Source organism: Serpula lacrymans (genome assembly GCF_000218685.1).
Source record: "Serpula lacrymans var. lacrymans S7.9 unplaced genomic scaffold SERLAscaffold_8, whole genome shotgun sequence".
NCBI classification, from domain to species: Eukaryota; Fungi; Basidiomycota; class Agaricomycetes; order Boletales; family Serpulaceae; genus Serpula; species Serpula lacrymans.
Genome location: NW_006763297.1, coordinates 1,124,612 through 1,138,475, shown reverse-complemented (window position 1 = coordinate 1,138,475; position 13,864 = coordinate 1,124,612). Strand labels below are relative to the sequence as shown.

The window sequence follows — 13,864 nt, the reverse complement described above, 5'->3', positions numbered from 1 at the left end:
ATTTGACTCGCTCACGAAATTCTCTAGAAAACACGACTGCTGAACGTTCTTTCAGATCTCAAAAAGCCACCGGCAAACTATTAACCTTACGGGAGTGCAACGTTGTGGATGAAAATGTGAGTGGGAAATGCTGTCATATGTGTACATCGGCCGCCTCATCCGACTTTCGAAACAGCCCACCAAAAAATAACGCCCTCCCCGGCATGATAATGCCATGATTCGAGGTCCATGGTGAACATTTTACCGGTTCTGTTTCCGGCCTGCACGGTTTGTCATAAATATTTACTTATATATAAGAAAGAAAGAGCTCGCATGATTGTTGCAATACCTCCCATCCTCCCAGTTCCAGTACTTCTTTTTAGGATCGAGTGGCTGGACGACAATTAACGAACTTTAACGGCAATGGCTACGACTATAGACGGAAGCAAAAGTACGAGCTTGAACGCTACGGCCCTTCCCATCTCACATACAGTTGACTCGGACAACCAGAAACCGGCTATTGTTGCCGAACCTTTGCACGGGAAACCGGATATCGAGCATGCTATTGTAGAAGACGATCCTAGAAAATGGGGGCCAGCCAGAAAGGTAGCAGAGTTCATGTGTGCGAGTCTCACCTTTACTAATACTGTTTTTAGAATGCTATATTAGCAATTGTTTCTGGAGCCTCTATGATCGCAGGACTTGCTGCAAATATTCAAAACCGTGAGTGCCTAATGTCATGTTACCTACTGTATGCTCATTGCTTCCTTTTGAACTGTCAACCAGCTGCTAATGCACAAATCGAACAAGACTTGCACACGACAAGCGGCAACATAAGCTGGAGCTTATCTCTATTCATTCTTGTCCAAGGGAACTTCCCTATAATATGGAGCGCCATTAGCGAAATAAAAGGCCGAATGGTATGTCGATATTTCGTATTGTGCCGAGGGCGCAATGTAATCCATGCCCTCGTTTTAGCTGGTGTACGTGCTATCCATTTCATTATTTACCATCGGGTCGATTGTAGTAGCCACCTCCAACACTATCGGGCTCCTTATAGGCATGCGAATCCTTCAGGCCGCAGGGTAAGCGTGTTCGATATTTGCACCAGACGGATGTAGTATCACTCATGAATTATTTAGGTCCAGTGCCGTGATGGCCATTGCTGCTGCGACGCTAGCCGATATATATGAATCGCATGAACGCGGTACAAAGATGGGTATATACTACTCGGCGCCCCTTCTGGGCCCCTCATTGGGCCCTATATTGGGAGGCGCCCTCACGCAAGGCTTCAACTGGCGCGCCGTATTCTGGTTCCTTGTCGTCTGGGGATTCATCATCCTCATGGCGTTCCTGTTCTTGTTCAAAGACACGTTCCGCAGGGAACGCAGTCTGACGTATCAACATGTTTTGAGGATGCGGATGAGGGAGAGGGCACATGAGCATTCGAAGAGGTCGAGTCAGGCGACGGTGATCACTTCTGCTGCTGAGAAGACGGTGGGATCGGAGGAAGCGGTGACGGATCGTGGGCATAGTACTGAGCTTGACCACGCCGTGCCTCAGGATCTCGAAGCACAAACCAAGAAAAGCGGCGGTACCCCGGCACCACCCGCTTTAACAGAAGTGAAACTGTCCCTCAAAGATGTTAACCCCTTTCCGCCGCTCTGGAAAATCCTCAAACGAAAGAACAACATCTCTATCCTCATCCCTTCAGGTGTGTTCAAATGATATTTAATATCAAATCATCTTAATTACGTCATGCGCTGGTGTTAATCTTTTGATCAATCCGTACTAGGTCTGATTTTCGCATTCAGTTATAGTATGTCATATACTTGTGCTCGAACCCTCGCGGACTCGTATGGTTATGATGCATTAAAAACTGGCCTTGTCCTCTTGTCTCTCGGTGTAGGTGAGTTCGGGGGTGATCATTTCTAGAATTTAGCTGAATATATCACTTAAAGGTAGTATCGTGGGCAGTCAACTAGGCGGTCGCTGGTCCGACCGAACATTAGCCAAACTCAAGGCCCAAAACGGCGGACGAAGCTATCCAGAGGTGGGTAAATTCTCACTTGCAGACCTGTTGACTGATCACTTGATACATTAAATCCTACCTATAGATGCGTTTAGAAAGCACGAAACTAGCCATGCCATTTCTGCCTTTATCCGTCATAGCCTATGCTTGGATATGCGAGAAACACGTGAACGTAGCTGCTATCTGCGTCACGCTCTTCCTCGCTGGGTTCTTCTCTATGTGAGTCAATTGCTCAGGACGGGATTCCTACGTAATACTAATGTTATTGGATGCTTATTCCAGATGGATATATACAAGTACACTAGCTTACATAGTTGATGCAAACAAGGGTCGTTCGTCCACCGCTGTCGCAGCAAACAGCGCTTTCAGAGGTGGGTCAGCTTTCGTGGCCGCTGAAGTGGCGATTCCTCTTCAGGTGAGTTACTCCATCCCGCCCTCTCCTCTCCTGCCCGTCCCAAAACCCTAACTTGTATCTCAAGAACGCCATTGGTGACGGGGGTTTATACACATTATGGGGGGGCTTGTTGATCATTACAGAACTCTTGATATTGGTGGTGATATACAAGGGAGAGAAGTGGCGAGAAGAGGGCGAAGCAGAGGATGAAGATAAGCCGGGTAAGTGAGAGCAACGTTGGAACCCCATAGAACTTTATATCGCTAGAGTGTTGAAATCGCGGTCGTGTTTTTTTTTGTTGTCACCACATACCACTATGTATCGTTAGAAATTGTGTGGAAATAATTATGGAAAATATCATTGTCATTCTTGCATAGGTAACATTCCTCGACGCTGATGAATGACATACAATCGAAGTAGAAGAACAAAGTAGTAGGGTGGACTACTGAGACGTACTAATATTGCCAACTTTAAAAAGCCCTGGTCATCTTTGGCCCCTTTGCGCATCTCGCAAGCTTCGTCAAGGGCTATCAGCAAAAACAAAGATAGTTATTTCGAAACCACACATATATATATCCAGGCATTCAAACCATAAGCAAAAATTTAAATTCGGCTCAAAGGAGATCATCCTTTGCGCGTGGCGATGCCATAATGATATCATGACCCAGATGAAGTGCATGGAGCTTGGGACAATGGTTCACCAGCGAAATCATTCCCTTCAAAGTGATCCGGGATTGACTCTCAGCCGGGCTGGACGCATTCACGAGCGACAACGTCTCGAGCAACGGCCATGCAGTTCCCATATCCACCACCGTCCCGTCATCCAGATCAATCGTGCCAATTTCTTGAAGTGCGAGACATTTCAGGTTCGAGAATTTGCACAATGGGAAAAAGGTGGATTTGGAGAAAGTGCCGAGGCTGTCGTGTGGCCCGTGAAGACGGATGGAGAGGGTGTGGAGGGTGGGGTGCCAAGCGTGGTTGGATGATAGGGTACCTAGGAAGTCGTGGAGAGTGGGTGGGGGGAGGGTGTGGTAGACGTCCAAAGTGATTTGTTCCAAGAGAGTGGAAGATATAGAAGAGATGATTGGCGTGCAGAGTGTGATGAGGTTGCTGTGGAGGGCAATGCGCCTGAGAGAGGGAAACGCACTGACGGTGTATTGTGGTGCATAAATGAGGTATTCTTGCCCTTTCAAGCCGAGCGTTAGTTCGCGAAGATCGGGTAGAGCGGAAAGATAAGAGACGGCATCTGCGGACAAGGATAGCAGGCCATGCACGTGGAAGTGACGAAGACGATGCAGATGTGATTGGTGCAATGTTAGCACCACGGGGACTGTACAGTTGATTGATAAATATTCCAGATCGGGACACTGAGATATGATCAATTTGAGATAGGAGTTAGTATCCTCGACTATGCCATTTTGGGGTAACTCGAGGGTCAAGCGTTTTATTTTTGAAGTAAGCAAGGAGTGGAAGCTGGTCAAAAAATGGTCGATGGGTGATGTGTGGGTGATGACCGCAGAATGCAAGGCCAAAAGGTTGGGAAGAAAAGGCGCTGGGTAGGTGTTTAACAGGGTATGGAGGGCTGACTTGTGCAGGTAATAGTCTGGGAGTTTTGGACGGCGAATGCTATGGTCGAGAGTCTTGATGCGGTAGGCATAGAAGGCGAGGCGATCCCAGTCTGAGGGAACCGGATGCCTTTTGAAACGCTGTTAAAGAATGTGATAAGTGGGTAGCATGGCTTGGTGGAGATGGACTAACTATGTCTTGGGCATCCTGAGGCCCCAGTTCCCATAAATCGTTGGGAAGGGTGTAGATAATCAAAGGCCCGAGTGAGCATTGTCGTTCCCATAAGACATCCAAAGCGGGGTCTAGGAATGCACGAGAGACGAGTGCTAGAGCCAGCAAGGAGCTGTACGAAAGGTCATTAGTGACAAAAGTGATGATGTTGGAGACGACATCATAGTTGAGTGGGGAGGATGGCATGGTTGCTATCGATGCAGGGAACGGAAGGCGCTGGCAGTGTTGTTGATATGCATTGGGGAGAGCTGACAGGTTTCTATTTAACAAGAAAGATAAGAAATTGATGGGGATGAAAGCTTATAGTTGGGTGTTCCTTCTTGATGAGTTGCTAGTTATTCAGATTGGCCCTGGCAACCTGGGACTCACCTGAAGATGAACTGTGTAAAATTAGTCTAGGAGTTAATACGCGTGAAATGTTGGCAGACTGCACTGATGGTTTGTGCGAAAGACACACGTCAATTAAGACTGGCAGAAGCTTGTATCTCGAGCGATGAGAGATTGTACCTCGCTGAACCACCGCCAATCGTCGCGGGTACCACCGTTCGTGTCAGCCACCGACGATCAACATGACATCATTCCATGGCAGTTGGCATCCTCTGCTCTCGTATAAATATCCTCATACCTCTCACTTTCCCGCTATTCCCCTGTCTTCCCTCTTTGTCTTCCAACAGGTTCACTATTGGCTACCACTTGCTCCATTCATTTGCAACAATGGTCCACCTCAACTGTCGTTTCGTCGTTCTCTCTCTCTGCCTCGTCGTCGCCGCCTCTCCTGCACATAATCGGAGGCCCACTCCCGCTGACGGCAAAAGCGTGGCCTCCCCCACTGGCCCGCCGGTAAGCACTTGATCCATCGCAGTATACTTGCTTATTCAAGTCCTATTCGTTAGCCAATGATCCAATGGGGTACTGTTCATCCCGCCACTGGAGCCCACGACTCTCGCATACCTACAAGGGGCGATCTCAAAGCTCGTGCTGCCAGAGGAACCGACAGGTCTGCTCAGTCAGGTGCCACAAAGGATTACAAGGTTCCGTATCTATTGGGCAAGAGACAAGACGCTGCGATTTCTAGCAGCAGCAGCTATTCCGATGATGGTCAATACCACCCTGGTTATCCCACTACCACGTACAACAATGGTCAGTATACTCCGTTTACCGATGGGACACCTTCCGCTACCCCCGCTTCTAGCGGATCTGCATCAGCCACCACCGCTAGTTTCGATGATGGTCAGTACCATCCCAACCCTTCGTTCAACAATGGCTTGTATACTCCCAACCCTTCGTTCAACAACGGCTTGTATACTCCCATGTCTTCCGGTATTGCCAGCACTACTACGATGTCTGCCCCGGTTGCTTCGACGGTAATGGATGGCATATCTACAGCGTTGGACGAGTTGACTGGCGCCTCCACAACAGATTCAGTCTCGAGTGCCAGTGACACGGACTCGGCTAGCTCTTCCGTCACGGCTAGCAGTACGGCCTCCCCTGTTTTACCAAGTACCGTAAGCATAGATGGTGCGATGGATGTGGTGGATGGGATCACTAGCACCAGCGCAACGGACTCGGCCTCCAGTGCCAGTGCTACGGACTCGACTAGTGACACAGCTAGCCCCAGCGCCGCGATGGCTATGGTCTTGCGTATGCGCCAGCTCACGATGACCGAATTTGTTACCAGACCTTCGGCTACTTCTGGTGGACTCAACGTTACTGCTAATGCGAATCTGGAGCCTACAAACGTGCCACAGAACTGATATGGATATTGCAAGCAAGGAGATGGAATTTCGACACCATACTATACCACATATTACTATATCTACTGCACTCTTTTATATATTCCATTCATTTGAACCATGGCTTCTATCCAAAAATGTGGATGAGTGTTTTGGTTGTGAATCATCAAAGTCGGAAGTAACCGAGAGCTGTCTTTACACCGTCAAATTTGCACTATGTAGTTTTACTTATTCAAGTTCGCTAGACCGTGGGTGGCGACATCACCGACACCAATGACGGGCTAACAAACGTTGTATGCTCCGATCATGTATAAATACTCCGTGTCCCGCTCGTCATTTCTCCCTTCTCTTTGCCTCTGCAATACGTTCACCACTACCTAACATCTGCTCAGACTGCTCCATCCAATTGTAACAATGATCCAGCTCGACTGTCGTTTCGTTGTTCTACTCGCGTTCTGCCTCGCAGCAGTGGCCGCCCCTGGTGCTGACATCGCTCGTATGCTTGCAAGGGATGATATCGAGATTCGCGCTGTCAAAGGTACTGGCAAGTCCACTGAACCAAGCTCGGCGAACAATTACGGGATCCCAACATTAATGCCAAGAAGGGCAAGCAGTACGGCCGCCATCATCACGAGTACCCCGTCGCTGCGCGTGGCGTCGCCCTGTTCTATGCTACGACAGTGGCAGCAACATCTCTGACCACGCCTCCTCTTGGTCACCCTGCAGTGTCAGTTGCTATTCATGGCGATGGCCAGTTTTCCATCACTCCGTTCACTGGTGGCGTGTTTACTTCCGAGTCTAGGCACCCGATTGTAGCTGCGTCGACTGCAACAGGTGAGGTGACGATGGTAGGCTCGCCAACTACCTTTGTCGCAACAGGCCCGACTTCCAGTGGCGGTGTCAGCGACTCGACTAGCTCCTCGACCGCGGACAATATGTGAATCCGAGTGTGTCAAGTGCCGTGAGATCGGTGCTAGATTCGCAAACTGGCCCTACTGGATGCGTTGCATGTGTTACGCATGCGACAACGTCAATTCTCTACACTGTCAGCTCAGCGACCCCGTAGACGCGTTAGTGGTGTTTTGGTCAACAAAGCTACTTGGGTACGTGTATTGAGAAGCAAGTGTGTGTGTGTGTGAGAGAGAGAGAGATGATATTCAGACAGGATCTTGCACTACATACTTCCCTACGGTCTACCGCACTCTTTATATATACATTCATTGAACCATTGCTCAGCGCTTATCCTTGTAGTGGCGGAAGTAGCCGATGCAACGAGGCTAATAGGGAGTGATGCCTCATTGCATCGGCGAGTAACCGGGGCAGTCCTCTTCAACGTCTAAAGCATCTGAGGGAATCCCTGGGGTTGAATCGAAACATCATGGGAGGAGGTCTTAAAGCAAAATACTCTGTGAGTTACTAGTTCACATCTCTCCCATGCTTTACTGAGCCCATCCACCTCGGATACAGCTACTTCTGGGGACCGATATCAACACGTCGACCGACAATCCAGAAAACAGCAATGATGCAGTGATGCAAGATACTCAAGTTGACATCTTTCGCCCGCTTGGGCCGCTAGATCACCAAATATGTGGTCTGATAAAGGAGACCATGAAAGGTCTGACTGACCTCTTGGAAGGGTCCCATTTACCTAACGGACGTGACCGAATGTGGAGGGCTGACATATCTGATCTCTCTAATGTAACACCGAAATCCCACAAAATGTCTTTCGTAGGAAGAACGGGTGTGGGTAAAAGTAGGGCTATTAACGCCATTATTGGTGCTAAAGTGGTACTATCCGGTAGCGATGTTCGTCCATTTGTACCTTCACCAGCTTTTTGTCATTTTCGTGGTTCTAACTTATGATGGCAGGGGTAAGACTACATATTCTCCGCATCTCGAGCTTACACAATAAGGACAGAGGAGATATGCTCATTTCTAAAGTCATGTCACAAACACGACAAAAGGCTCTCTCACTATGAGAATTCAGCATCGATCTTTCTTCGTCAACTTCGTAATGTTTGTACTTTACATCCTACGTGTTCACCTTTGTGAAGGATATTGGTAATTGACGGTTTTCTCTTAGGCGAACACACGAAGTATTAAAGAGACAACGCAAAGTCTAGACACAGAGCTGCAAGAACTAGAGTTCAATTTGCGGTATGGCTGCACATTCGGTGAGTATAACCTACTTACCGTGACTGTCTTCTGCGAACTCTGAATTGTGTTTAGACTGCTCTCAAAAGTGTCGATGTAGTGAATAATCTTGGATCAGATAAAAGATACAACACATACTCAGCAATCATGCGACGGCATGGAGAGTGGAGAAACATCGATTTCAACCGTGCTCTGACGAAGGACATTTTCAGCAATGACTTACTCGTGTATGCAGACGACCCTGAGAATTTTCTTGTCCGTAGCAACTTATACCGCTCACATCTAGAAAATGGAACACAATTGTGAATCATAACGTCCCAATGCATCTGGAAACTCTGACACTCGCAAGTTATCCTAAATTGATAATTTCCTTTGCTATACTTAATAGTCTGTACATAGAAGCTTTCCGAAAATTTTGACAACACGCTCAAAAAAATATGTAAGCTTCTTCATTATCACACAGTAATCAACCTTGATTTATATAATTCTGAACTAGGTAACAGGGCACCAAAATCCATCCACTCTCAAATTACAAAATCTAGTGATCTCATTCAGAACACAATAAAACCGTCATTGAACACTGCTCATCGAGGTTATCTCACATCACTTTCTACTGCACAACGGTTCGTACATAAGCTATCTATTCTGCTAGAATTGAGTGTTCAACAAAACTGTACAAGCAGAGACTTCAGTAGCGCTGTTCGTAGCCAATTCCAAGCTGAGCTGGAAGACCACTATGACAAGGTTTCAAAAGAGCATGGTAGTGGCATGTTCGGGCGGATGAAGGTGGGCAATTTTAAATGAGATATTGACTGATCAAATAAATACACAGCTAATGGAATAATAGGTCCAAAATATGCAACGAAGAAAATAATGAAATAGTATACAACAGTGTCATTGATCGAGTTATGGGGCCATTAAATGAGGCCCGTCAAGAAGGGCAACAGCAAATAGATAATACACTTGAAAGACTCTGTTTTACCATCAGTACATCACTTGCTTGTGCGTAACTGGATTTGACTTGGGGTTTTCTTTATCACTGACTTTGTTATTCTCATATTTATCACCATGCTCCAGGTGTCCAAGGTAACTCAGCACTAGGGGTGCTGCTCAAGCGACGAAAGTGCAACGTCATGAAATCATTCACGAACAAATACCAGCCGAGACTGGAGTACTTTCAGAAAGAGGTTGATAGTGTACTTGATGATTTAGGTACCATTTTCACCGGTCAGATGTAACTTGCTCTCATGTCCATCATATTATGTATTGCATTTGATGTGCAAAGCTGGATGAGCAAGCGAGGGAACTGCCCACCCAGTACCGACTATCCAGTGATAGATATTACAATGCCATTCACCAAATCGTCTGATCCCTCGATGGCATCCTAGTCACATTACTGTCGTCCACCGACACGACATCAGCGAAACTAATGACAAGCCCTGTCATCCTCGGTGGATGGCATCCTCCGGTCCTGTATAAATACCCCTGCTCGTCTCCTCGTCAGTCTCCAGTGTTCGCGTCTGTAGCAGGTTCGCTACCAAGCTACCATTTTCTATAATTTTCAACGACGGATGTTTAACTGTTGTCTCTTCATTCTCCTCGCCCTCTGCTTGGCCACCGCGGCCAACCCTGTTTGTATGCAGAACACCACTCCTCCTGGCACCCAGGAAGCAGCAGTAAGAAACTGATTAGGTTCTGATTAAGTATGCTTGCTTATTTCGCGTTCACTAGCCAGGACCAAAATTAATGGAGTTGGTGTCCAATCTCAATACCACCAAAACTATCACTAACGCTACTCTTGTTTATCTCCACCCCGACTAGTGATAGCAACCTCTTGCCCACTAGTCGATTGTTTACCTCCGAGTCTGGCCACACGAGCATTGCAACTGCGACACCAGTAGGCTCCTCGACTACGAACAGCATTGTGGAGGCCACAGCTAGGAGTGAGTCAAATGTTGTGGAATCAATATTATATGAGGAGACTGGCCCCACTGGATGCTTTGCATGTTTTCCGAGTCCGAGCGCGTCACCAGCGCTGCCAGTGCTAGGAATCTAGTAGGATATGGACGAGCAAGCGATAGGGAGATGACAATTCAGACAAAATCTTTCCATCGTGTATTACTATGATGAATACTGGCATTTTCTCCATGTATACATTGATATTCGTTTTTGAACCATATAAAGTGGCTAGCTTTGAAAATGTGGCAAAAGTTGTTACTGCTGCAGTGAATCACGGTGGGATATGGATGACATCACCGCTATGACTTCATGATGCTGGGTTCACTACTTAAACCGTCGCATAGATCGGTATCCTGTTCATTCACAATTTTCCACACCATGTCCAGCTCACAATTTTCACAACATCATTCTCTTGAGGGAAACAACAGTCTCCGTTCTGCCGACTATACCTCCACCACTGGAAACTTTAATCAAGGCATCATTGATGGGAGACCAGAGGGTAGGTTATTTTGGGGGATTGTGTTCATCGATGGGGTACTAATGCCATTGAACAGGTCGCCAACCAGAGCCTTCTGCAGTGACGGTAGACGAGTATGTCGACAAGGACGCATCTGCCACAAACTCCTCGCCCGACCATCCTCCCGTCCCGACCGCGTCCAGCACACTCACCGGTGCCACCTCTGCCGACGTCAACCAGGGGTATGGACACCCCGGCCAAGGCATGTCGAGCAAGGAGATGAGACATGATGGTCAGCCTGGCCGGAAGCGACACGGGCAAGGAGTTGAACAGTTTGGAGAGGGGATGGCGGGTGAGCAAGGTCGGGGGAGTGGAGCGGTTAGGATCGATGGAGCTAGCGAGAGACGGTTTGTTGCGGGACGGAACGAGCTCGATGAAGAGCAGTGAAGGGAGTGGTGACGGATTTAGGTAGAACGATCAGAAGTGTCTGAGGAAGATAGTAGACATCTTGCGACCCATCTGTATCATAGCATTTGTTAAAGGTCACCATGATCATCGTTTTCGGTGTTCACCACTTTCAGAGGAAGATGCCTCTATTATACACAAATTGCCGTTTTCCTTTCATTAATTATACTGGACATAATATCCACCGTTCACGTTGACTACTGATCAGCCGAGGCGCTGAAACGCCAGGTCAGAGTCAGTTTGATCAAAAAAGCGTAGAGCACCACGGAAGGAGCTCCTCACTAGAAGGTGTATGACTAAATCAGAACAGAGTGAGTGACCACCATCGTAAGCTTAATTTTAGGATTCCACAGAAAAAATCACCATGAACATGTCTCCAAATTACTGCATGCTAATTGGAAAACCATTGCACGTCTTGCCCAGTCCGTATCAACTGAAAGATGTCCCCCGCTATCCTTTGTGTTATAATCTGGCATAGCTGACACCACGGTAATCCACCTTGTTCATTCTTGCGATAAACCATTTCACTCGCAGTACTAGCAAGATCTTAGCGCGTAATGCGCTAGCGAGATACCTATAGATCACTTTCTCCCTAATTCAGGAGCTCTACAAGCATCTCAGATATTGACGGAAAAAACCAAACCTGGCTGTGCTGCAGTTCTTGTCCTTCGTGCATTTCTTCAAAAATCACCTATGCAATTCAAGATCAAGACGCATCTATCACCCACATCTATATGCACAAGACTCACGCGAGCAGCATTACTGGAGGAATTGTTCACCCATAACTAACCCAGTGACTGGATCTTGGATACTGCGGAGTCTATGTCAAAGTCAAAAGGTGTGAAGCACAAGGATTATCACCAGAAGTAAGGAATGTCTGTGGGTCGTTCAGGGGTGACTCTTATTACTACTCAAAACCTGTTTGTCGACCACGAACAAGAAATCGCATGTGCCAAAGTTAGTCATGTTTCTCTTAGTACACAGGGCAGAATGTTCCACTGCAGCTTAGATACGACATCTTGTGCAAGAATATGGATGAATGAATGATGATGATCCTAGCTTGACCATGATTCTAGCTTTGGAGATAGGCGTGAGGTAGAGTCGAAAGATAACAGAGTGTATTGCTTTAACTCGATCAGAATCGAAAAGTAGGCAAAAAGCCTGGTAGATACTCGGCACGAGACCACGGAGAACTAGAAAATCTCCGCTTGAATATCAACGCTGCAATTCGACAGCCGCGACACCTTGGCTCAACTTCATTCGTGTCTATAATATCTTCCTTCCTGAATATAACACAGACTGAAAGGATGCACATGCTTGGCCCTATATAAGGTCACTTCAAAAATGTATTCCTCTTGATATCCTAATGTGGTCTCGGCTCCCCCTTGCGTCCTCATTGAACCACTGCGATATGTGCACTTGTGCACAGGGGATGTTTTCTACTGGCACCTATAACACCCTGATGAGCTATCAAAGTGTTGACGATTTCATTTGTTTTCTGTGCGCGAAGAAAGGGTATCATTTTCTTCGAAAGTCACTTGCACCTCTATGTCGCTTTTCCGCAATGATGTGCGGTTACTGCGATAAATCATCTGTGTAGGCAGAGCACGCATGCCAGTTGAGTTGAGAGGTACGTTTACTTGCCCACCAATCTCTCACTCCGTTCCTGTTGCTCAGTAGCACATTATGCTTTTCGATAATTGCATCCACAGAAGTACTGCTGTTCCATATCCTTTCTTGTAAGAATGTTCATACTTTCTATGAACGTTGCACTGATTTTGCTGTAACAGCATACAGAACGGCGGGACTAGCTTGGCGCTGAGTGTGGAGGATTGTTCTTCAGCGAATGCTGCTCGCGTAAGTCTACCTTATCCTCAATGTGTCTGTCTTATCTAGATGTTGCTTCCACGTGATAACCGAGGAGATGCACGGGACAACATAGATGTGGTTCTTTGTTGCAAAGAACTCTGTCTGGAATTATTCTGCAGAAGAAGATTTCGTCTGTGGCTCTACTTTTACCAGTTTGCGTACTGCAAGCATGTTCAAGTTGACGCCATAAAGTTATCGTTCAGTTCTGAAGCCTACCTATGTACCTATGTCATACCTGGCCCATCATTACGCATGGTGTCCGGAATACACACTCTCCCCTAAAAGTGTTGTTAATTCAATGTTTGTGCTTCGTGCCCTCAAAATCACGCTCGTGGTCAGCTGACTCATGTTGCTTGTTCTTCCTTGGATGACTTGAGAAGAACCAATAACGAACCCGTTATGATCACCGTCTCTTGTTTCGTGTATCGAATTGCTACGGATCCCGCGTCCTTGCAAATTCCTGCTCGTGATCAGGCTCCGAGTCGGACACGAGGCCATGATGATAAACTTCTTATACATTCCTGGCTCGGCGCAGATCCTCAGACTCGGAAGACTGCAGTGTACGGATCTGCAATGGGAATCATGTGGAACTTGGGAGGACACCTACGAGGTCAATATTACTCCTTATCAGTGGGTCTTCCTAGCAAAGATAACATCATTTTCAGCAGGTTCCCACCACGAAGTTGCCATGTGCCCTCGTTAAAGCACGTCGATAACGTCCGCCTTTTCATCCCTGTCTACATCTCACCTTCATAGTCATTAGGCAATGATGAAACTGTGAGCTGCTCTCCTTCCTGATTGAATGTTTTTGACACTAACGGCTTTTATTATGATAAGTCCTAGCAATGATGAGGAGTGGCAAGGCATTTTTGAAATATTGGAACCGATACCCTTTACTGGATTCCTGATCACATTGGGACACTTCCTAATAAATGGAGATAAGGTAAGATATCGCGTACAGTTGATCCTCTCTTTAAACTGAAATTTATTTTTGACCAGGAAAAAATGTACCGCGCTCGTGCGAA

At 47.0% G+C, this 13,864-nt stretch overlaps 4 protein-coding genes across 4 annotated transcripts; 3 read left to right on the top strand and 1 right to left on the bottom strand.

The window, feature by feature from the left end:
* Positions 1–402: 402 nt before the first annotated feature.
* Positions 403–2,634, top strand: SERLADRAFT_439024 (uncharacterized protein; the record flags this gene model as incomplete). Its single annotated transcript, XM_007319418.1, has 10 exons — positions 403–585; positions 636–702; positions 766–899; positions 958–1,064; positions 1,122–1,693; positions 1,775–1,888; positions 1,941–2,032; positions 2,097–2,230; positions 2,294–2,426; positions 2,491–2,634. 10 exons carry the CDS (start codon positions 403–405, stop codon positions 2,632–2,634), a joined length of 1,680 nt encoding a protein of 559 aa, XP_007319480.1.
* Positions 2,635–3,019: 385 nt separating this feature from the next.
* Positions 3,020–4,388, bottom strand: SERLADRAFT_439023 (uncharacterized protein; the record flags this gene model as incomplete). The annotated part of the gene is made up of 2 exons (XM_007319417.1): positions 3,020–4,111; positions 4,164–4,388. The coding sequence occupies 2 exons, from the start codon at positions 4,386–4,388 to the stop codon at positions 3,020–3,022; spliced, it is 1,317 nt and encodes a 438-aa protein (XP_007319479.1).
* Positions 4,389–6,085: 1,697 nt separating this feature from the next.
* Positions 6,086–9,549, top strand: SERLADRAFT_416088 (uncharacterized protein; the record flags this gene model as incomplete). Its single annotated transcript, XM_007319416.1, has 13 exons — positions 6,086–6,548; positions 6,662–6,783; positions 6,815–7,038; positions 7,259–7,343; positions 7,403–7,741; positions 8,019–8,109; positions 8,190–8,344; positions 8,489–8,528; positions 8,586–8,712; positions 8,773–8,875; positions 8,937–9,091; positions 9,167–9,301; positions 9,375–9,549. The coding sequence occupies 11 exons, from the start codon at positions 6,350–6,352 to the stop codon at positions 8,961–8,963; spliced, it is 1,512 nt and encodes a 503-aa protein (XP_007319478.1).
* Positions 9,550–10,407: 858 nt separating this feature from the next.
* Positions 10,408–11,074, top strand: SERLADRAFT_416087 (uncharacterized protein; the record flags this gene model as incomplete). The annotated part of the gene is made up of 2 exons (XM_007319415.1): positions 10,408–10,547; positions 10,603–11,074. The coding sequence occupies 2 exons, from the start codon at positions 10,427–10,429 to the stop codon at positions 10,950–10,952; spliced, it is 471 nt and encodes a 156-aa protein (XP_007319477.1).
* Positions 11,075–13,864: the final 2,790 nt, after the last annotated feature.